The following is a 23061-nucleotide window of genomic DNA, read 5'->3' on the forward strand; positions in this document are numbered from 1 at the left end:
AATACCCCCCTCCCCCCCCCCAACACACAAACTCCATTACTCCATTTATGTCAACATTTTCTCTAACTGTGTTGTACACCATGTGTAACATTGTACATTAACATAAACACACGGGAAAGCGTTTTGTATGTCAATTTACATTTAGTACTGTACTGTATTTTTTTTTTTTTTTTTAAAAAGCTCAACGTCAGTTTCTTCTCAGCGTTCCAGATTTGAAGAGCAGCGATGAAGTCGTGGGTCCAGAACAGCTCCACCGCAGCCCACTCGGACACCCACAGAAACAACAGGTTTCCAAGCAAAAGGTCAGGTAGATTACTCACTGCGACATTCAAAAATACATTGCACATGATGAACAGTACACAACTAACGATTGCTGTAAGGGCACCAATACTACTGATCTATCCCAGTACTGCACCCCCACACCACACTAACACTGCCCTCACAGCACTGCACCCCCACACTAACACTGCCCTCACAGCACTGCACCCCCACACTAACACTGCCCTCACAGCACTGCACCCCCACACTAACACTACCCTCACAGCACTGCACCCCCACACTAACACTACCCTCACAGCACTGCACCCCCACACCAACACTACCCTCACAGCACTGCACCCCCACACTAACACTACCCTCACAGCACTGCACCCCCACACTAACACTACCCTCACAGCACTGCACCCCCACACTAACACCACCCTCACAGCACTGCACCCCCACACTAACACTACCCTCACAGCACTGCACCCCCACACTAACACTACCCTCACAGCACTGCACCCCCACACTAACACTACCCTCACAGCACTGCACCCCCACACTAACACTGCCCTCACAGCACTGCACCCCCACACTAACACTACCCTCACAGCACTGCACCCCCACACTAACACTACCCTCACAGCACTGCACCCCCACACTAACACTGCCCTCACAGCACTGCACCCCCACACTAACACTACCCTCACAGCACTGCACCCCCACACTAACACTACCCTCACAGCACTGCACCCCCACACTAACACTACCCTCACAGCACTGCACCCCCACACTAACACTGCCCTCACAGCACTGCACCCCCACACTAACACTACCCTCACAGCACTGCACCCCCACACTAACACTACCCTCACAGCACTGCACCCCCACACTAACACTACCCTCACAGCACTGCACCCCCACACTAACACTACCCTCACAGCACTGCACCCCCACACTAACACTACCCTCACAGCACTGCACCCCCACACTAACACTACCCTCACAGCACTGCACCCCCACACTAACACTGCCCTCACAGCACTGCACCCCCACACTAACACTGCCCTCACAGCACTGCACCCCCACACTAACACTACCCTCACAGCACTGCACCCCCACACTAACACTACCCTCACAGCACTGCACCCCCACACTAACACTACCCTCACAGCACTGCACCCCCACACTAACACTACCCTCACAGCACTGCACCCCCACACTAACACTACCCTCACAGCACTGCACCCCCACACTAACACTACCCTCACAGCACTGCACCCCCACACTAACACTACCCTCACAGCACTGCACCCCCACACTAACACTACCCTCACAGCACTGCACCCCCACACTAACACTACCCTCACAGCACTGCACCCCCACACTAACACTACCCTCACAGCACTGCACCCCCACACTAACACTACCCTCACAGCACTGCACCCCCACACTAACACTGCCCTCACAATACTATCTGTGTTCAGCATGGCTGAGTTTGTTTGAGTCGCGCTACATCAGCTCTCCCTGTCACACACAAGCAGTGAGCTGTGAGCCGCGCACATGCTGGGTCTGCAGCAGGAAAACGTCTCTTACATTCAGCTGAAAGGCATTCACGTAATTCTAGGGGCGACGCTCAGCCCTCTGCACTAAACCTATTGACTATCCAGTACTATGTCCACCAAGATCACCTTTCACAAAATGTTCTGCAAGCCTTCATCACCCGGCCTTGTGCACTGACCCTCTAATTAGCAGCCCCGGAGATACCGGGGAGAGAGGTCCACATAAGGGGGGTGGGGGGGTGGGCTGGTCTTCATACTAACAGAGAGAGTCCCCAGTTGAATGAATCTGAATCGTTTTATTTCCTTACAGTTACCGGACAGCCAGTCAGTAGAGTATACAGACACTGAAGCACATAAACACGCCCTGGAAACAATCTAGCACAAGATAACATCCCAGACAAGGACCAGCATGTTCTGTATGACACACAGGCTCAATGCACACGTTGTAGCTGGCGCGCACACTAACTCTACTGCCAGGACAGTTACAGCAAGATTTAAAGTGGCAGAGCCTATTTTCAAAAAGTGTATTAGAGTTATTAATATTCATCACAGGTAGGTTGATAAGTGTCAGGAGAGCAGAATATATAGAACTGATACCCCCACAGTTAAGAATGATATGTTTTGGTAAAGCATTCTTCAAATTCAGCTTCTCTCTGCCTTAGAATAATAGCATTCTAGCAGAACCGAGTTGACTGTAGACTTTGGTGGCCTCTAGTGCCTGAGATGTGCACTGGACCCTGGCCCTCTTGTAGTGTGCTTGTGACAGGGGGTTATTGAACTAATTTTTTAAAAAGGTGGTTATTATTTACTGTATTAGTTATTGAACAGCACATTTTTATTGCGGTTACACTGCTTTTGAGATAGTACCAAAATTAGAACACAGCAGTTCTGTTTTGTAAGTACTGTTACAGAATTCAACAGTATTTTATACTTCACAGCATTATTCTGGACTAAATATAACCATTTATTGTGGTATGCTTTAGTAAAAACATCACTACTACTACTACAGTAAAATGGGCATAGTGTCCATTCAAACAATCTATACTGGGTAAACCTCTAAATTGCAGGGACACCTACATGCTGTACTGAGCCTTTCGTTTACCGCTATCAGAGTTGGTCTATCTCATGGGTGCACTGTAGAAGCAGCTAGGAGACTCAAACTCCAAGCAGCAGAGCAGTCAGACTGCGGGAGAGAAGTTCAAAAACACAGCAAGCATGTGGAAACTCCAGCTAGGAAAAAGAAGGAAAGGAGGAAAAAAGGAAGAAAGAAGGAAGGAAGAAAGGAAGGAAGAAGGAAAGAAGAAGGAAGAAAGGAAGGAAGAAAGAAAGAAGGAAAGAAAGGTTAAAAGCAGCTCTTGAGTCTGAAGAGGTTGTTTCCGATGGCGTAGATGTAGGGGCTGGTGGTGGAGTAGGAGGCAGAGAGGAAGAAATCCGCCTGGGACCAGTAGGGGAACTTCTGGGAGTCCAGTGCAAATTGGAACACCAGGTGCAAGATCCAGGCCAGCTGGAAGATGAAGAGGGCCGCCAGCACGGCCTGGGTGCTCCTCTGGAAAGCAGCCTGCCTGCCGGGGCGCCCAGGCCGGGGCTCAGGGCCGGGGGCAGGGGGCTGGTCCGATAGGGCCTTGTGGTTGTGGTACAGAACTTTCACCATGAGGAAGCTGCAGACCAGGATGATGATAAGGGGTAGGCCGTTGAGCAGGAGCATGTAAGCCAACTTGTAGACCTGGCGTCCGAGCGAGCAGTTCAGCAGGGGGCAGTCGAAGAGGTCCGAGGAGCATGCACGGGAGTCGGTCTCATTTCCCTGGCCGTAAGAGACAAACTCATCCTCCTTGGGCAGCTCCATGAGGATGGCGGGCAGGCTGAAGGAGAACGCCACGATCCAGCTGACCGCGCTCAGGAGCCAGGCGTTCCTGACCCGATCCAGCACGGTGGGCAGGTTGACCCGCGTGGCCGCGTCCCTCAGCTTCTGGTAACGGAAGACGCAGATGAGCAGGGTGAAGAGGATGCTGCCGGTCTCCCCCACGCCAGACATGAGCTTCAAAACATTGCAGAACCAGCGCTCCAGCCTCAGCCCAGCCAGCTCGGTGATGAGGTCTGGCACATCCACCAGGAAGCTTTCCACCAGGTTAGAAGAAGCCATGCCCGCCAGGAAGATCTCAAAGGTCTTGAAGCTGGACTGCTTCAGCAGGGACACCAGCAGAGCAACATTCCCTAAGATTCCTAACACACACACCAGGGACCTGCACACGAAGAGAGCTACCACTGCAGGTTCCATCAGAGCGCAAGAGAGAGTGGGAGAGAGATGAGAGGAGCGGAGTCAGGGCTTTCTTATAGTGTACAACCCCCCCCCCCCCCCCCCCCCCCCCCCCCCCCCCCCAGGGTCTCCATGGAGATGGTGTCCATTCAAGTAGGAGTAAGCAGTGACAAGTTTGTTAGCAGAAATAGAAGGAAATGACTCCCTCTTTAAGCCTTCTTCGCTAAAGGGCACCAGAGTTTGTTGACATCCCCTTGGAGCCCCAGGGAGCTGTGAAGGGTTGGCTGGATGCTTCGCTGATTGGCTGTTGTGTTCGTTAAGTAAAAAGAACTGAAAGGTGAGGGACCGGGGGGCTCTGTAATTGTTCTCATTAGGGACAATCTGAATTTTGCCAGATGTACAGTTAAATGAGGCATGATGTTTTTTTTAAAGACAATAGACCACTTTTTAGGTTTGCGCACATATCTGCTACGCTGGCCCAAATATAACATAAAGCATAAAAAATATGAGGAAGAAGAAAAGTATTGCATGGGTGTCAGTCATCATGCAATCTGCTGGGGTCTGCTCCTGTACTGTGCAGTCTGCTGGGGTCTGCTCCTGCACTGAGCAGTCTGCTGGGGTCTGCTCCTGTACTGTGCAGTCTGCTGGGGTCTGCTCCTGCACTGTGCAGTCTGCTGGGGTCTGCTCCTGTACTGTGCAGTCTGCTGGGGTCTGCTCCTGTACTGTGCAGTCTGCTGGGGTCTGCTCCTGTACTGTGCAGTCTGCTGGGGTCTGCTCCTGTACTGTGCAGTCTGCTGGGGTCTGCTCCTGTACTGTGCAGTCTGCTGGGGTCTGCTCCTGTACTGTGCAGTCTGCTGGGGTCTGCTCCTGTACTGTGCAGTCTGCTGGGGTCTGCTCCTGTACTGTGCAGTCTGCTGGGGTCTGCTCCTGTACTGTGCAGTCTGCTGGGGTCTGCTCCTGTACTGTGCAGTCTGCTGGGGTCTGCTCCTGTACTGTGCGGTCTGCTGGGGTCTGCTCCTGTACTGTGCGGTCTGCTGGGGTCTGCTCCTGTACTGTGCAGTCTGCTGGGGTCTGCTCCTGTACTGTGCAGTCTGCTGGGGTCTGCTCCTGTACTGTGCAGTCTGCTGGGGTCTGCTCCTGTACTGTGCAGTCTGCTGGGGTCTGCTCCTGTACTGTGCAGTCTGCTGGGGTCTGCTCCTGTACTGTGCAGTCTGCTGGGGTCTGCTCCTGTACTGTGCAGTCTGCTGGGGTCTGCTCCTGTACTGTGCAGTCTGCTGGGGTCTGCTCCTGTACTGTGCAGTCTGCTGGGGTCTGCTCCTGTACTGTGCAGTCTGCTGGGGTCTGCTCCTGTACTGTGCAGTCTGCTGGGGTCTGCTCCTGTACTGTGCAATCTGCTGGGGTCTGCTCCTGTACTGTGCAATCTGCTGGGGTCTGCTCCTGTACTGTGCAATCTGCTGGGGTCTGCTCCTGTACTGTGCAGTCTGCTGGGGTCTGCTCCTGTACTGTGCAGTCTGCTGGGGTCTGCTCCTGTACTGTGCAATCTGCTGGGGTCTGCTCCTGTACTGTGCAATCTGCTGGGGTCTGCTCCTGTACTGTGCAATCTGCTGGGGTCTGCTCCTGTACTGTGCAGTCTGCTGGGGTCTGCTCCTGTACTGTGCAATCTGTTGTGGTTTGCTCCTGTACTGTGCAGTCTGCTGGGGTCTGCTGCCTGCCATTACGATGCCCTGTTGAGTAGCTCTCGTGACACTACCCTCCCTTGTAATTGTGAGCACCACAGGGGCTACCCTTCTGATACATGGGTTTACCACATGCCAATCATGCACGTTGGCAATGGTGCAATATTGCAACTATACAATGATGTGAAATGAAGCACAGCAACGGAACGCCACACAGCCCTTGGATACCCTGGGCAATCCTTTCTGCTGCCCAGTGCCAGGCTGTGGTTCAGGTTCAGGTTAAGGCAATCTTAAGGCTGCAAGGTTTCCTGTTCAGCACATAGCATTGCACCTTCTGTGCCACTGGGGTTGATATCTTCCACTGACAGAGGCAAAGGCTGATTCCCGGTACTGCATGTGTGAAGGTTTTAACGAGATTGTTCTAATTAGTGTCAGGTTTAATGAACGTGCTGGCACCGTTATTGGGAAATGAGGCTTCTCATCAAAGGGGACTGGAGTGAAATACATGACATGGTTCACAGAGCTAGCATGCAGGATTATTCATATCCACACGTGAAAGTGAACCCCTTCTAACATGACTCGGACAAACCAAGCCATCTGTAGAAACCCCTGCAGAGCACATATAGAGGGGCTAAACTGGCAAGAACTGACATATGAGGACAATGCAGGTGATAAGGAGTAGCCCTCAGTGAGTGGTTTACAGTGCGCTGCTACTGGGAGAGGCAGGCTTGTCACTGTCCCAGCACAGAGCTGAGTGTCACAGCCACAGCACCATGGGTACAGAGATAGGCTTGTCACTGTCCCAGCACCATGAATACAGAGATAGGCTTGTCACTGTCCCAGCACAGAGTTGAGTGTCACAGCCACAGCACCATGGGTACAGAGATAGGCTTGTCACTGTCCCAGCACAGAGCTGAGTGCGTATTAAGGGAGGGCACTAAACCAGAGCCTTTAATGTTTAGAAAATAGAGAGATGTTGACAGACCTCACAGGAGATTTACATTATTGTCAGTCTAAATAAACGTGTCAACACAACCCTGTTACACAAAGACTTTTTCCCAGGAATGACAAGAAATGAAAATGAATGCAACAGGAGGAAGCAATCAGGTGAGATTAGGAGAGGGGTTTAATTTGCTCATGTGGGTGAAAGCCTGCAGTCTCTCAATCTGGTGGTCTCCTGAGCTGCCATTCAAGAGGACAGTTCCTAGCAGACTTCCCAGCTGCCCACAGTGATGGCCCTGCTCTACACTCCATTGACAGTGCTATGGCAGGTGTTTAGTCCCAGCCATCCTATTGACAGTGTTATGGCACGTTAATCAGTGCTGTTCTGGAGCTCATTGTAACCAGCTGTTCATATTGTGTTTCTATTTGTTTGTTTGTTTTGTGAGTTCACATCGGTAATTGGTAGAGGCTTCCTGTCAGATCAAGGTAATTGCAAAGAAGCTGAGCCGGATCCCATTGGGGCTCACTCTCCCTTGACAGGACCCGGAGGGAGGGGAGGAGAGAGAGAGAGATATGTTTTAGTAGCGTTGGACTAGTAAACAGCAGAACCTGCAGCTGAATAGGTCTATCTCTATCTGTCCAGATAGAGTATTGTGTTTGATTGTATTTATTACTATATACTGTGTATAATAACATGCATTTTTTAAATAAGTGTTCTTGTTAACTTGTTTTCTGCCAACTGTAACTGCTTTGGCAGAACCTGGTTGTTGTTATTGTTATTATTATTATTATTATTATTATTATTATTATTATTATTATTATTAATGCATTTATTAGCAGACGCCCTTATCCAGAGCGACTTATATTGTTACAAAATATCACAGTACAAAGTGTCGCATTATAAAAAAATCACAAGGTATCAAACTCAAATTCAAACTGGCTGTATTAGCATGACAGGAGTGATACAGTGTTGGCAAAGCATTTCAATACACACGTTACATAAAATAAAATATAATGTTAATATATTCCCTCCCCCCTCTCCTTCCTTCTTACCAGAATGTATTAAAAATGCGATATTTTATAATCTAGTACTGTGTGAACTACCGTTTCATTCTACCTTCCCAAGATGGCGCTTCGGCCATGCCCCTAGCATCAGTGCGCAGACACCAGTTATGAAAGCGACCGGCAGCTCCAGCGCCATCCCCGGCCCCAGTGGTCTCTCCAGCTGATGCTCTTTGGTAAGTAGTGTCCGTGTCTTTGTCCCGACTCGAAGGCAAACCCAGCAATGTTGTCGGCCAGGAGAGCGCTGCTTGTCGGCCTCAGGTGCGCGGCTGTGACGCGCCGTGGATGTGCTGGCTCTCCGGTCCCGATAGACGACGTTGTGAACGGACTGACCGAGGAACAGATACAGGTAAGGAACCGGGCGAAGGGCAGCGAGAGGGCGGGGGAGCGGACTGCACAGGCCGGGGCAGAGCGCTCGGCAAAATAGCGATTTGTGAGACTGTCGGGTGCACAAAGCGGTCTCATCCATTGTGTGTAATAATTGTAATACTTTGTTCATGTTTCGTATAGGGGCCTGTAAGTAACATTACCCGCCGTGCATTTTATGAGTGCTAATCTAGGCAGTCCATTCACAGCGCTCCGGAACCAAATGATCATCAGCCTCTCTCTGCATTGTAACGATGAGCGATAGCGTAAAGGCGCGGTCAGCCCTCGCAAGGCAGCCCTCGCAAGGCAGCCCTGGGCAGTTAAAGGCTGGCTGGATTGTGCAGGCTTTGGAATAGGGGGGTGGGATTCTGCTTCCACATCTGATTGGCTGCTGCCCGTGTGACGTCACAACCTCTGTTTTTGAGTTCACCGAGAGGTTCCTGACCTTGACTGTGACCTCTCCAGTGAGCTCCGCTATTGGTGAGGATTAGGACCCAGTGAGCTACTAGAACTGGAAGGCATCTGTTATAAGTTTTTAAAAAGCTTTCTTGAAAGAAAGTGTGTTTATTCAAGCATTTTCATTGTCACATATTTCAGTCTCAATTCTTAACACCAGCTGTGGAAAGAGTGACTCCTATGGAATGTTTATAGTGTCTATATGTGCATTTTGATGGTAAAGGATTGCATATTACAGCACTGTTGGTCTTTTTGAATGATTGTTTTTAATATTTCACATTGATTAAGCAGGTGGATTTTTGATACTGTGTGCTTGTTAAATACATTGTGTTTGTTTACACTGCAGTGTATGGGAAATGTGTTTTTTGTTCACATTTATTTGGGGTTAGAGAATCGCACTAGCCTCGTACCCGTGTTTAAGTTCTGTATATTGACCAGGTGGCAGGAATCTGAACCACCAAGCCACTGCTAATTGTGCTGTGAGCTGATCACAGTTATCACAGCAGAAGTCTCCCCTGAGTCTGGGTTTGCTATTAGCTGGAGATGCTGAAATTCTTGGCAGCAGATTATTTCAATAATAAGAGGGGTCTTCTGAAACTCAGGATTGTGTGCAGGGTCAGTGTGAGTCTTTCACACACGCATGTGATTCCTATAAAAAACAAGTAACAGCTCTCTTACTGGAGAGCTCTGATTGTGAACGTTTCCAAATGCTCCAGTGTGTTCCAGTTTAAATGTGTTGTTCATTAACTCTGTTTCCTGTTGTGTCGTCTCTGTGCAGCTCAGACAAACCATCCACAGATTCTGTCAGGAAAAGCTGGCGCCCAAAGCCCAGGAGATCGACAAGAACAACGAGTTCAGAGAGATGAGGGTGAGCTGCGCTGGTTAAACACACCTGTGTCTGCAGGCTTCACTCTGTTTCACTGCTGCAGCGCAGAGAGAACCGAGGCAGTGCAGTGCAGTGTTCTACATTGATCTCTGTGTTTTTTTTGGATTTAGTAAAACTGCAGTTTGGATCACTTTGGATTGCTTTATTGGCATGACATGTTCAATGCCATGTTGCCAAAGCTTTTACATAAAAAATAAACATACAATTCAAACAATTAATAACAATATAATTTAACAATACTATATATTTTTTTGTCTGTCATTTTGTGACTCTCTCTCTCTCTCCTCTCCCTCTCTCTCCCTCTCCCTGTCTCCCCCCCTCTCTCTCTGTGTCTCTTTCTCTCTTCTCTCTCTCTATCTCTCTCCCCCCCCCCCCCCCCCCCCCCCCTCTCTCTCTCTCTCTCTCTCTCAGGAGTTTTGGAAGAAACTTGGTGATCTTGGAGTCCTTGGAATAACTGCTCCCGGTGAGTGACAGCGGTGTGGCCATTTTATTAGGAACCCCCTGTGTTATAGGGGAACTGGTCAGGTGGTGAAATCAGCAGAAATGGGGGGGCGCTTGGTAAGGTCCAGCACAGCAGTAAGGGATGAGGTTTTGAGGTGAGAGTTAAAGCTGTGTTTAGGGGTGCGTTATGCTTGCGGGCCGAGACTGATGTGTTGTAACCTTGCTGTGCCCAGTGGAGTTCGGCGGCTCTGCGATGGGATACCTGGATCACGTGATCGTGATGGAGGAGATCTCCCGCGTCTCTGCCGCGGTGGGGCTCAGCTACGGGGCGCACTCCAACCTGTGTGTCAACCAGCTGGTGCGCAACGGCAGCCAGGCCCAGAAAGAGAAGTACCTGCCCAAGGTGAGAGACAGACACACACACACACAGACAGACTGACTGACAGGGTTACTGCACAGAGAGAGAGAGATACACACACACAGACAGGCAATGTTTAAGAGGAGATAGTATACACACACACAGACAGGACATGTTACGTGCACAGAGAGAGAGAGAGAGAGAGAGAGAGAGAGAGAGAGAGAGAGACACACACACACACACAACACCATGTACACCCACTCTCACAGGGTTACTGCACAGAGAGAGAGAGACACACACACACAGACAGGGTTACTGCACAGAGAGAGAGAGAGAGAGAGAGAGAGACAAAGACAGGGTTACACACAGACCAAGAGTGTAATCCACAAATGAGATAACCCTGTCCATCCACAAGACGTGTGTCTACTGCACAGAGATAGTGAGTCTGTCACCTCTGACTTTGTGGTGTCTCTGGAGACAGGGTTACTGCACAGAGAGAGAGAGAGAGACACACACACACAGACAGGGTTAGAGCACAGAGAGAGAGAGAGACAGGTACACACACAGACAGGGTTACTGCACAGAGAGAGAGAGATACACACACACAGACAGGGTTACTGCACAGAGAGAGAGAGAGAGAGAGAGAGAGAGAGAGAGAGGAGAGACACCACACACACACACACAGACAGGGTTACTGCACAGAGAGAGAGATACACACACACACAGACAGGGTTACTGCACAGAGAGAGAGAGAGAGGTACACACACAGACAGGGTTACTGCACAGAGAGAGAGAGATACACACACACAGACAGGGTTACTGCACAGAGAGAGAGAGAGAGAGAGAGAGAGAGACACACAGGGGGGCACAACACACACACAGAGAGTGTGTGTACAACCTCACTCCCAAGAGAGAGAGAGATGACACCACACACACAGACAGGTGTTACTGCACCATGAGAGAGAGATCTGTGTTGTGTCTCTCTCACATGTCGAGTGCCACACACACACACGACCACCTGTCCCAATAGAGAGAGATACACACCACATACAGTGTTTACTGCTCAGAGAGAGAGAGAGACATACACTTGTGTGTGTCACACACACTCTCAGGGTTACTGCACATAGAGATAGAGAGAGAACACACAGACAGTGTTCTCAGAGAGAGACGTGTCTCTCTTCTCTCCACAGGGGTTGTGTTTCTGCAAGAGAGAGAATGCTACACTCACACTCTCTCTATGTGGTGAAGGTGTACTGCCCCAGAGAGACGTGTCTAGAGAGAGTTACTGCACAGAGAGAGAGACACACACACACAAAGACAGGGTTACTGCACAGACAGAGAGAGAGAGAGACACAGAGAGAGAGAGAGAGACACACCACACACAGGGTTACTGCCACAGAGAGAGAGAGAGAGACACACACACACAGGCAGGGTTACTGCACAGAGAGAGAGATACACACACACACAGAGCAGGTTACTGCACTCTAATGAGGTGTTACTGTCCCTCAACGTCTACCTGTGTGTTACTGCACAGATGACGTGTCACACTCTCACAGACCAGGTGAGTGACAGGGTTACTGCACAGAGAGAGAGAGAGATACACACACACAGACAGGGTTACTGCACAAACACACACACACACACACACACACACACAGACTAACAGGGTTACTGCACACACACACACACAGACTGAAGGGTTGGGTTATTGCAAACACACACACACACACACACAGACTAACAGGGTTACTGCACACACACACACACAGACTGACAGGGTTATTGCAAACACACACACACACACACACACACACACAGGACTGTCCCATGACGTTGTGTGGGTTACTGCAACCACACACCACACACACACACACACACACACACAAGACTGACAGGGTTAGCTGCACACACAGAGACATCGTTCAGTGCTGATTTACTATCCTCTTTCTTTTTTCTCCAGCTCCTGAGTGGAGAGCATGTGGGTGCCTTGGCTATGAGCGAGCCCAATGCTGGCTCTGACGTTGTCTCTATGAAACTAAAGGCAGTGAAGAAAGGTGTGTGGGGCTCACTGTGCTCTGCTGTGTTAAATTAGCTGGCTCTCAGATCCCCAGTACAGCACTGAGTTCTCTACACTAGACTGTATTGAATTAGCTGCTCTCAGATCCCCAATACAGCACTGAGTTCTCTACACTAGACTGTATTGAATTAGCTGCTCTCAGATCCCCAGTACAGCACTGAGTTCTCTACACTAGACTGTATTGAATTAGCTGCTCTCAGATCCCCAGTACAGCACTGAGTTCTCTACACTAGACTGTATTGAATTAGCTGCTCTCAGATCCCCAGTACAGCACTGAGTTCTCTACACTAGACTGTATTGAATTAGCTGCTCTCAGATCCCCAGTACAGCACTGAGTTCTCTATACTAGACTGTATTGAATTAGCTGCTCTCAGATCCCCAGTACAGCACTGAGTTCTCTACACTAGACTGTATTGAATTAGCTCTCAGATCCCCAGTACAGCACTGAGTTCTCTATACTAGACTGTATTGAATTAGCTGGCTCTCAGATCCCCAGTACAGCACTGAGTTCTCTACACTAGACTGTATTGAATTAGCTGCTCTCAGATCCCCAGTACAGCACTGAGTTCTCTACACTAGACTGTATTGAATTAGCTGGCTCTCAGATCCCCAGTACAGCACTGAGTTCTCTATACTAGACTGTATTGAATCTGCTCTCAGATCCCCAGTACAGCACTGAGTTCTCTACACTAGACTGTATTGAATTAGCTGCTCTCAGATCCCCAGTACAGCACTGAGTTCTCTACACTAGACTGTATTGAATTAGCTGCTCTCAGATCCCCAGCACTGAGTTCTCTACACTAGACTGTACTGAATTAGCTGGCTCTCAGATCCCCCTCCACTGTGCCCTGTGTATTGAATGTGTCTTTGCTCTCCAGGGGATCACTATGTGCTGAATGGTAATAAGTTCTGGATCACGAACGGGCCGGAGGCAGATGTTCTGATCGTTTACGCCAAGACAGAGCCGTCCGCCAACGCACGGGGGATCACAGCCTTCATCCTGGAGAAGGTGGGCACTGGGAGGAACTGTGGGGAACTGCAGCACTACAATTCTGGGTGCCCACATAGAAAGTGGTACTGCTTAGGCACTGGTGATGTCCACGTGTCTGCCTGCCTGCCACGCTCTTCTCAGTGAACAGGGGGACTGCCTGAACGTTCACCTTGTCGTCTCAAAGCTTGTATCACAGGCTGCTAGCCTCCTTTTGGATGGCTTTGCTAATTCTATACAGTTTGAACCTATGTAAGATTACGAGGGACGTCTCCATGTGTGGAATGAGGTCAAAGGTCATTGAAATGAAATGCAGGCTGAGACAGGTTGTCCACACACACAGTTTTCCAGCATTGTCCTGTATTTCCTTCCCACAGGGAATGTCAGGGTTCAGCACAGCTCAAAAGCTGGACAAGCTGGGAATGAGAGGCTCCAGCACCTGTGAGCTTATCTTCGAGGACTGCAAAGTGCCCGGTGAGGAAGGGGTTAACTGCCTGTGCTCAGTAACATGATGAAGCCTCCATACTACATGTCTGTGACTGGAAACTGGAACTGAAGAACAGCTTCTGAACTTGGGCACCTAAACCTTAAAAAAAGAGTATTGCAATACTTCACAAAACTTCCCAGAAAGGTAGCAGGGCAGCAAAACAATGCATGTAGTGGAATGTACTGCTTCCTGCGTCTCATTTTGCAGTCTGAAGTGTTGTGGTTTCGGAATGTTTTCCCATGCAGGGATGGAAAGAAGACTGCCATTGCATAGCAGTTTCACCCACTCCAGGTTTTACTACAAGCTTGATTAGCCCGAGTGTTTAGGTAACAAGCACTTGTTAAGCACATAGTAAAACCAGGAAGGGATCAAACTGTTGTGCAATGGGGGTCTTATTTCCTTCTCTACAATGTTTCGGAACGCCTTGTTGTTTCAGAGCAGAATGTGCTGGGTCACCTGAACAAAGGCGTGTACGTGCTGATGAGCGGCCTGGACCTAGAGAGGCTGGTGCTGTCAGCGGGACCTCTAGGGTAAAGAACAGCCTGGGGGGCCAGGCTCAGTGAGGTTGGTGGGGGTAGGGGCTCGGTGAGGAGGGGCTCAGTAAGGGAGGTGGAGGTCGGGGCTGCCACTGACCTCCTCCTCCGTGAACAGGAGCTCCTCGGTGGGGACCCCCTCCACCCCGAGCCACTCCCTCGGTGAGGGAGCCAGGGGCTCCGGTGAGGGACTCCCTCCACCCTTGAGCCACTCCCTCTCGGTGGGAGCCACCCCTCCCGGTGGGGGAGGTGCCACCCCCTCCACCCCGAACCACCCCCTCTCCTCCCCGAGCCACATTGGTCCCCCCCCCGAGCGCCCCCCCGGCCAGGTTAGGCACCCTCAGCCCACTCCTTAGGCACATTTTTTCTTTTTCTTTCTAATTTAAATTAGGCATCAGTCTGTTGTGAGATCAGAGGTGTGAGTTGTGAGATCAGAGGTGTGAGTTGTGAGATCAGAGGTGTGAGTTGTGAGATCAGAGGTGTGTTTTTTTTTTTTTTTTTAATAAAGCCAGTTAGTGATAGAGAAAGGGTGAGTGTTTGTTCAAGTTTGTTTTGCAGATAATTGAAAATGTCATTCTCCTCCAACCCTCAGGATCATGCAAGCGGTCATGGATCACTCCATCCCCTACATGCATGTCAGGGAGGCTTTTGGGCAGAAGATCGGACACTTCCAGGTAGGATCATCCACGCATCCAAGGGGACAGCAGCATGTGCATTCCCCTCATCTGAAGCGCTGGGGGTTTGGGACAGTCTGAGCAGCCTTGTTGACTGCTTGGTGAAAGTGGATACTCCCAGGTCTGGTCTGAGTGGGGTGTCGTACTGATGCATGTCTTCTACTCATGAGAGTGCTGCAGGGGGCGGGACAGCGGTTGCGCTCTGGTGTACCTGCGGTACTGTTGAGGCTACAGGGGTGAAGAAAATGATCTACAAAATGTGTCTAAACAAGGAGAAAATGTTCTGTTTCTTCTCCATATCAGGCTGCTCCTCAGTAATACATTCTGGCCTCAGATTAAAGATATGGTCCCCACAGATCACAGCCAGGATTTCTTTTTAGTTATTTTTTAAAAATTAAAAAAAAGGCATTTTTAAATTAAGATGATACAGGTGTGGTTTCATTCAAAGGAGGTCAAACCAACATTTTCTTTAAAAGATCCATGGTCTCTGCTGTGTGCTGGTGTGCTGTGTGCTGTGTTCATGCTGATCTTTGCGGTGTGCTGGCGTGCTGTGTGCTGTGTTCATGCTGATCTTTGCGGTGTGCTGGCGTGCTGTGTTCATGCTGTGCTGTGTTCATGCTGATCTTTGCGGTGTGCTGGCGTGCTGTGTGCTGTGTTCATGCTGATCTTTGCGGTGTGCTGGCGTGCTGTGTGCTGTGTTCATGCTGATCTTTGCGGTGTGCTGGCGTGCTGTGTGCCGTGTTCATGCTGATCTTTGCGGTGTGCTGGCGTGCTGTGTGCTGTGTTCATGCTGATCTTTGCGGTGTGCTGCGTGCTGTCTGCTGTGTTCATGCTGATCTTTGCGGTGTGCTGTGTGCTGTGTTCATGCTGATCTTTGCGTGTTCATGTGTGCGGTGTGCTGGCGTGCTGTCTGCTGTGTTCATGCTGATCTTTGCTGTGTGCTGTGTTCATGCTGATCTTTGCGGTGTGCTGGCGTGCTGTGTGCTGTGTTCATGCTGATCTTTGCGGTGTGCTGGCGTGCTGTGTGCTGTGTTCATGCTGATCTTTGCGGTGTGCTGGCGTGCTGTGTGCCGTGTTCATGCTGATCTTTGCGGTGTGCTGGCGTGCTGTGTTCATGCTGATCTTTGCGGTGTGCTGGCGTGTGTTCATGCTGATCTTTGCGGTGTGCTGGCGTGCTGTGTGCTGTGTTCATGCTGATCTTTGCGGTGTGCTGGCGTGCTGTGTGCCGTGTTCATGCTGATCTTTGCGGTGTGCTGGCGTGCTGTGTGCCGTGTTCATGCTGATCTTTGCGGTGTGCTGGCGTGCTGTGTGCCGTGTTCATGCTGATCTTTGCGGTGTGCTGGCGTGCTGTCTGCCGTGTTCATGCTGATCTTTGCGGTGTGCTGGCGTGCTGTCTGCCGTGTTCATGCTGATCTTTGCGGTGTGCTGGCGTGCTGTCTGCTGTGTTCATGCTGATCTTTGCGGTGTGCTGGCGTGCTGTCTGCTGTGTTCATGCTGATGCGTGGTGTGCTGTGTGCTGTGTTCATGCTGCGTGCTGTTGCTGTGTTCATGCTGATCTTTGCGGTGTGCTGGCGTGCTGTTTGCTGTGTTCATGCTGATCTTTGCGGTGTGCTGCTGCTGTCTGCTGTGTTCATGCTGATCTTTGCTGTGTGCTGGCGTGCTGTCTGCTGTGTTTATTCTCTACAGTGTGTTCATTCTTCTGTTTTGCTGTCCCAGCTGTTACAAGGGAAGATGGCTGACATGTACACCCGCCTGAGCTCTTGCAGACAGTATGTGTACAACGTGGCGCGGGCCTGCGACAGGGGGCACTTCAGCGCCAAGGTGAGACCCTGATAACAAAGAGGGGTACCCACAGGGGAGGAGAGGCTCTGTTACAGTATAGAGAGGTACAGATTGAGGGAAAGTTGGGGGCTCTGTTACAGTATAGAGGGGTACAGATTGAGGGAGATATGAGGGCTCTTGCAGTATAGAGGGGTACAGATCGAGTGAGATTCAGAGGCTCTGTTACAGAGTGGTTTAGACGGTGCAATAGAGAAACAGGAATCACTTGTCTGTTTGTCCCCGCAGGACTGTGCTGGAGTGATTCTGTACGCTGCAGAAACAGCAACTCAAGTAGCACTTGATGGAATTCAGTGCCTCGGTAAGTGGCTGCTAATATCTATCTATTTATTTATTTAAAAGCGCCAAACGCATTGACAGTCCTAATTAGATTCATAACCCTAAATTATATGAAGAGTAACAGAATCTGGGAATGAAGGGACAAACCTTGACCGGCATCCTGTCCATCTGTATATGAAGGGACAAGCCTTGACGGGCGCCCCGTCCATCTGTTCCCAGACTGCTGCTGTGCTCTGGTGTTCATTCAGCGTCGCTGGCGGTTTCCTTGCTCTCTCTCTCGCGCGTTTCTTTTGAAGTGTCGCGCACGAGGAGGTTAGCGTACTAATAAACAACAAGGCCTTCAGAGTCTTGTCCTGCGAGATCACTGTCCTCAAACCATGGCTCTTAGACACCACTACCTCCAGGACCCAATACCTGAAATATATTCGTTTTCTCAGGACGTGTTTTGCTGTTCTTTCTTTGCTCTCTTCTGCAGTAGTTTCCATGGTTTTTCGTAGTGATGTCATGCTTGTTTTTTTACACTCTACAGAAGCTGTGACTCAGCCTGTTATTGGTTGTAATATATTTCCTAATTGTTCTCCTCCTCTCATGTCCCAGGTGGGAACGGCTACATCAATGACTACCCGATGGGGCGCTTCCTGCGAGACGCCAAGCTGTACGAGATCGGAGCTGGGACCAGCGAGGTCCGCAGACTGATCATCGGCAGGGCTTTCAATGCCATGTACAAATAAACAGAGCAGGGGCTGAATACACAGGACTTCTGAGCAGGGCTCCAAACCTGCTGCTCCTGCACCCAGTCCTGGGTTCACAGCGCTGTACTAGAATGTCTTCCTTCAGCTGATTGCCTTTGAGGAAAGTTACTGTAATTGTGTTCACTTTGTTACTACTGTACAGGAAAGTTTCTAGATGTAAAATCTGTAAAAAAAAAAAAAAAAAAAAAAAAAATCAGGATCCACACTTTGCTCAATGCAGGGTAATGGTAATTTATATATTAAGTTTGACCATGGCTATGCATCAGGACCATTTCATGAATCGGGACCCTGTATCCGCGATGGCACTTTCCCCTGTTCCAGGTTTTACTACAAGCTTGATTAGGATGGCATTAAAACTCTTATTGCAGAGCACTTTCCCCTGTTCCAGGTGTTAATATGAGCTTGACCAGCCACACTTTGTAACAAGCGCAGGTGCGTTTTATTAACTCATGTACAGCATTTGTACTCGCTCTGCTGCCCCGAGGCACATCCACAAGCCTGCCTTGTTGTCTAGCCAGCTTGTTTGCATTCATCCCTCACGAGTTTTAACTGCATGAACACACAGCCTCCTCCTCCCCTGCTCTGTCCAATGCCTTCCCTCCACAGCGCAGTCATGTGTGGAGACCTCAGCACTTACAGCTACTGGCCACTAGAGGTCACACTTCTCAGCTACGGCCAATAGCATAAGTAGCACTAATGTTGTTTTAATTGATTTTTAACATTATTACTTGATTTTAAGATTTTAATATAGATATATATCTATATATAATATATAGATCTATTATATATATATTATTTTACCAAACCCCAGTCAGAACGATTGCAAACAGCAAGGAAAAAAGCTAAATGAAATGCAAATAAGCAGTGCAGTCATTTGAAGCGATTGAATGAATTGATGAATGATATCTGAAAAATATATACAAATACAAATATATATATATATATATAATATATAGATATAACACACAATATCTGATAAATTCATTAGCTTGAGACACAAACCGTTTCTTTCAGCTCTTCTAAGCGTTTCTATAGCTCTATGCTTGATAAATACACACAACAAGCGTTCGAATTAGCTCTATAAGCTTGAATAACACACAAAACCCGCGTTTCTATCTATGGCTTGATTAACACAAGCTTTTTCATTTGCAGCTTGTAAACAACAAACAGCGTTTTCAGTATAGAAGATATCACACACAACCTGAAACCAACGTTTCTATGCTCTATAGAGCTTTGATATAACTACCAAAAACACGTTTCACTATAGCTCTATTGAGCTTGAAAATCAAACAGAGCGTTTCCTACATTGTGCTCCAGCCATACCACACAAACACGCTTCCTAATATCTCCTATAGAGCTTGAATATAAACCCCAAAACAAACAGCGGTTTCTTCGATGTGCTATCGAGCTTGAGTACGTGTCTATTGCTCTCTATTACAAGCAGCGTTAGTATTATGGAGCTTGATATAACACACAAACAGCGTTTCTATTGCGCTATAGAGCTTGATATAACACACAAACAGCGTTTCTATTGCTCTACAGAGCTGTTATAACACGCAACAGCGTTTCTATTGCTCTCTATAGAGCTTGATATAACACACTCAGCGTTTCTATAGCTCTATAGAGCTTGATATAACACACAAACAGCGTTTCTAATGCTCTATAGAGCTTGATATAACACACAAACAGCGTTTCTATTGCTCTCTATAGGAGCTTTGAATATCAACACACAAACAGAGCTTGTTATACCCCCCCCCCCCCCTGTGACAGCGTTTCTACCAGCTCTACAGAGCTTGCAGATAACACACAAACAGCGTTTCTATTACTCTATAGAGCTTGATATAACACACAAACAGCGTTTCTATTGCTCTATAGAGCTTGATATAACACACAAACAGCGTTTCTATTGCTCTATAGAGCTTGATATAACACACAAACAGCGTTTCTATTGCTCTATAGCTCTATAGAGTTTCTTGATATAACACACAAACAGCGTTTCTATTGCTCTATAGAGCTTGATATAACACGCAAACAGCGTTTCTATTGCTCTATAGAGCTTGATATAACACACAAACAGCGTTTCTATTGCTCTATAGAGCTTGATATAACACACAAACAGCGTTTCTATAGCTCTATAGAGCTTCAAACTCCCCTTTCAAAATAATATGTGTAATTATTTATATCCAATGTTAATATAATATAGAATGTAAAAATATAAAAATGCAGAGCACTTTCCCCTGTTTCCGGTGTTAATAGAGCTTGACCGCCCATTGTAACAAGCGCAGGTGCGTTTTTATTAACTCATGTAAAGCATTTGTAGCTCGCTCTGGCTGCCCCTATCACATCCACAAGCCTGCCTTGTTGGTCTAGCCAGCTTGTTGGCATTCATCCCTCACGAGGTTTAACTGCATGAACACACAGCGTCGCCCTCCCCTGCTCCTGTCCAATGCCTTCCCCCCTCCACGCGCAGTCATTGGGACCTCAGCACTTCAGCTAGGGCCACTAGAGGTCACACTCTCAGCTACGGCCATAGCATAAGTACGCACTATTTGTTTAAATTGATTTTTAACATTATTAACTTGATTTAACCACACAACAGCGTTAACGTAGTTATGTTCTCGATTTCCCCTCTGGTCTATAGAGCTTGATATAACACAAACAGCGTTTCTATAGCTCTATAGAGCTTGATATAACACACAAACAGCGTTTCTATAGCTCTATAGAGCTTGATATAACACACAAACAGCGTTTCTATAGCTCTATAGAGCTTGAAGATAACACACAAACAGCGTTTCTATTGCTCTATAGAGCTTGATATAACACACAAACAGCGTTTCTATAGCTCTATAGAGCTTGATATAACACACAAACAGCGTTTCTATTGCTCTATAGAGCTTGTTATAACACGCAAACAGCGTTTCTATTGCTCTATAGAGCTTGATATAACACGCAAACAGCGTTTCTATTGCTCTACAGAGCTTGATATAACACACAAACAGCGTTTCTATTGCTCTATAGAGCTTGATATAACACACAAACAGCGTTTCTATTGCTCTATAGAGCTTGATATAACACACAAACAGCGTTTCTATTGCTCTATAGAGCTTGATATAACACACAAACAGCGTTTCTATTGCTCTATAGAGCTTGATATAACACACAAACAGCGTTTCTATTGCTCTATAGAGCTTGATATAACACACAAACAGCGTTTCTATTGCTCTATGGAGCTTGATATAACACACAAACAGCGTTTCTATAGCTCTATAGAGCTTGATATAACACACAAACAGCGTTTCTATAGCTCTATAGAGCTTGATATAACACACAAACAGCGTTTCTATAGCTCTATAGAGCTTGATATAACACACAAACAGCGTTTCTATAGCTCTATAGAGCTTGATATAACACACAAACAGCGTTTCTATAGCTCTATAGAGCTTGATATAACACACAAACAGCGTTTCTATAGCTCTATAGAGCTTGATATAACACACAAACAACGTTTCTATTGCTCTATAGAGCTTGATATAACACACAAACAGCGTTTCTATTGCTCTATGGAGCTTGATATAACACAAGCAGCGTTTCTATAGCTCTATAGAGCTTGATATAACACACAAGCAGCGTTTCTATAGCTCTATAGCCATTGATATAACACACAAACAGCGTTTCTATAGCTCTATAGAGATTGATATAACACACAAACAGCGTTTCTATAGCTCTATAGAGCTTGATATAACACACAAACAGCGTTTCTATAGCTCTATAGAGCTTGATATAACACACAAACAGCGTTTCTATAGCTCTATAGAGCTTGACATAACACACAAACAGCGTTTCTATTGCTCTATAGAGCTTGATATAACACACAAACAGCGTTTCTATAGCTCTATAGAGCTTGATATAACACGCAAACAGCGTTTCTATTGCTCTACAGAGCTTGTTATAACACACAAGCAGCGTTTCTATTGCTCTATGGAGCTTGATATAACACAAGCAGCGTTTCTATAGCTCTATAGAGCTTGATATAACACAAACAGCGTTTCTATAGCTCTATAGCCATTGATATAACACACAAACAGCGTTTCTATAGCTCTATAGAGCTTGATATAACACACAAACAGCGTTTCTATAGCTCTATAGAGCTTGATATAACACACAAACAGCGTTTCTATAGCTCTATAGAGCTTGATATAACACACAAACAACGTTTCTATTGCTCTATGGAGCTTGATATAACACACAAACAGCGTTTCTATAGCTCTATAGAGCTTGATATAACACACAAACAGCGTTTCTATAGCTCTATAGAGCTTGACATAACACACAAACAGCGTTTCTATTGCTCTATAGAGCTTGACATAACACACAAACAGCGTTTCTATTGCTCTATAGAGCTTGATATAACACACAAACAGCGTTTCTATTGCTCTATAGAGCTTGAAGATATAACACACAAACAGCGTTTCTATTACTCTATAGAGCTTGATATAACACACAAGCAGCGTCTCTATTGCTCTATAGAGTTTGAGGATACAGCACACAAGCAGCGTCTCTATTGCTCTATAGAGTTTGAGGATACAGCACACAAGCAGCGTCTCTATTGCTCTATAGAGTTTGAGGATACAGCACACAAGCAGCGTCTCTATTGCTCTATAGAGTTTGAGGATACAGCACACAAGCAGCGTCTCTATTGCTCTATAGAGTTTGAGGATACAGCACACAAGCAGCGTCTCTATTGCTCTATAGAGTTTGAGGATACAGCACACAAGCAGCGTCTCTATTGCTCTATAGAGTTTGAGGATACAGCACACAAGCAGCGTCTCTATTGCTCTATAGAGTTTGAGGATACAACACACAAGCAGCGTCTCTATTGCTCTATAGAGTTTGAGGATACAGCACACAAGCAGCGTCTCTATTGCTCTATAGAGTTTGAGGATACAGCACACAAGCAGCGTCTCTATTGAGCTATAGAGTTTGAGGATACAGCACACAAGCAGCGTCTCTATTGAGCTATAGAGTTTGAGGATACAGCACACAAGCAGCGTCTCTATTGCTCTATAGAGTTTGAGGATACAGCACACAAGCAGCGTCTCTATTGCTCTATAGAGTTTGAGGATACAGCACACAAGCAGCGTCTCTATTGCTCTATAGAGTTTGAGGAT

The 23061-nt window shown here is 47.6% G+C and overlaps 2 protein-coding genes across 3 annotated transcripts; one reads left to right on the plus strand and one right to left on the minus strand.

Moving 5' to 3' along the window:
* Positions 1-3098: 3098 nt before the first annotated feature.
* LOC121325031 (beta-1 adrenergic receptor) lies at positions 3099-4158 on the minus strand. Its single transcript, XM_041267329.1, has one exon. The coding sequence runs from the start codon at positions 4096-4098 to the stop codon at positions 3166-3168; it is 933 nt and encodes a 310-aa protein (XP_041123263.1). The 5' UTR covers positions 4099-4158; the 3' UTR covers positions 3099-3165.
* Positions 4159-7661: 3503 nt separating this feature from the next.
* Positions 7662-18265, plus strand: LOC121324611 (isovaleryl-CoA dehydrogenase, mitochondrial-like). Of its 2 annotated transcripts, XM_041266680.1 has the most exons (12): positions 7667-8106; positions 9358-9447; positions 9877-9928; positions 10140-10309; positions 12225-12318; positions 13220-13350; positions 13707-13803; positions 14253-14346; positions 14942-15023; positions 16740-16844; positions 17091-17163; positions 17739-18265. In XM_041266680.1, the coding sequence occupies exons 1-12, from the start codon at positions 7981-7983 to the stop codon at positions 17870-17872; spliced, it is 1248 nt and encodes a 415-aa protein (XP_041122614.1). In that variant the 5' UTR covers positions 7667-7980; the 3' UTR covers positions 17873-18265. The 2 variants fall into 2 exon arrangements, with proteins under 2 accessions (XP_041122615.1, XP_041122614.1); XM_041266681.1 differs by lacking the exon at positions 16740-16844 and having other exon boundaries at positions 7662-8106.
* Positions 18266-23061: the final 4796 nt, after the last annotated feature.

The sequence above is a fragment of the Polyodon spathula genome, chromosome 12, assembly GCF_017654505.1.
Source record: "Polyodon spathula isolate WHYD16114869_AA chromosome 12, ASM1765450v1, whole genome shotgun sequence".
In the NCBI taxonomy this organism is placed as follows: domain Eukaryota; kingdom Metazoa; phylum Chordata; class Actinopteri; order Acipenseriformes; family Polyodontidae; genus Polyodon; species Polyodon spathula.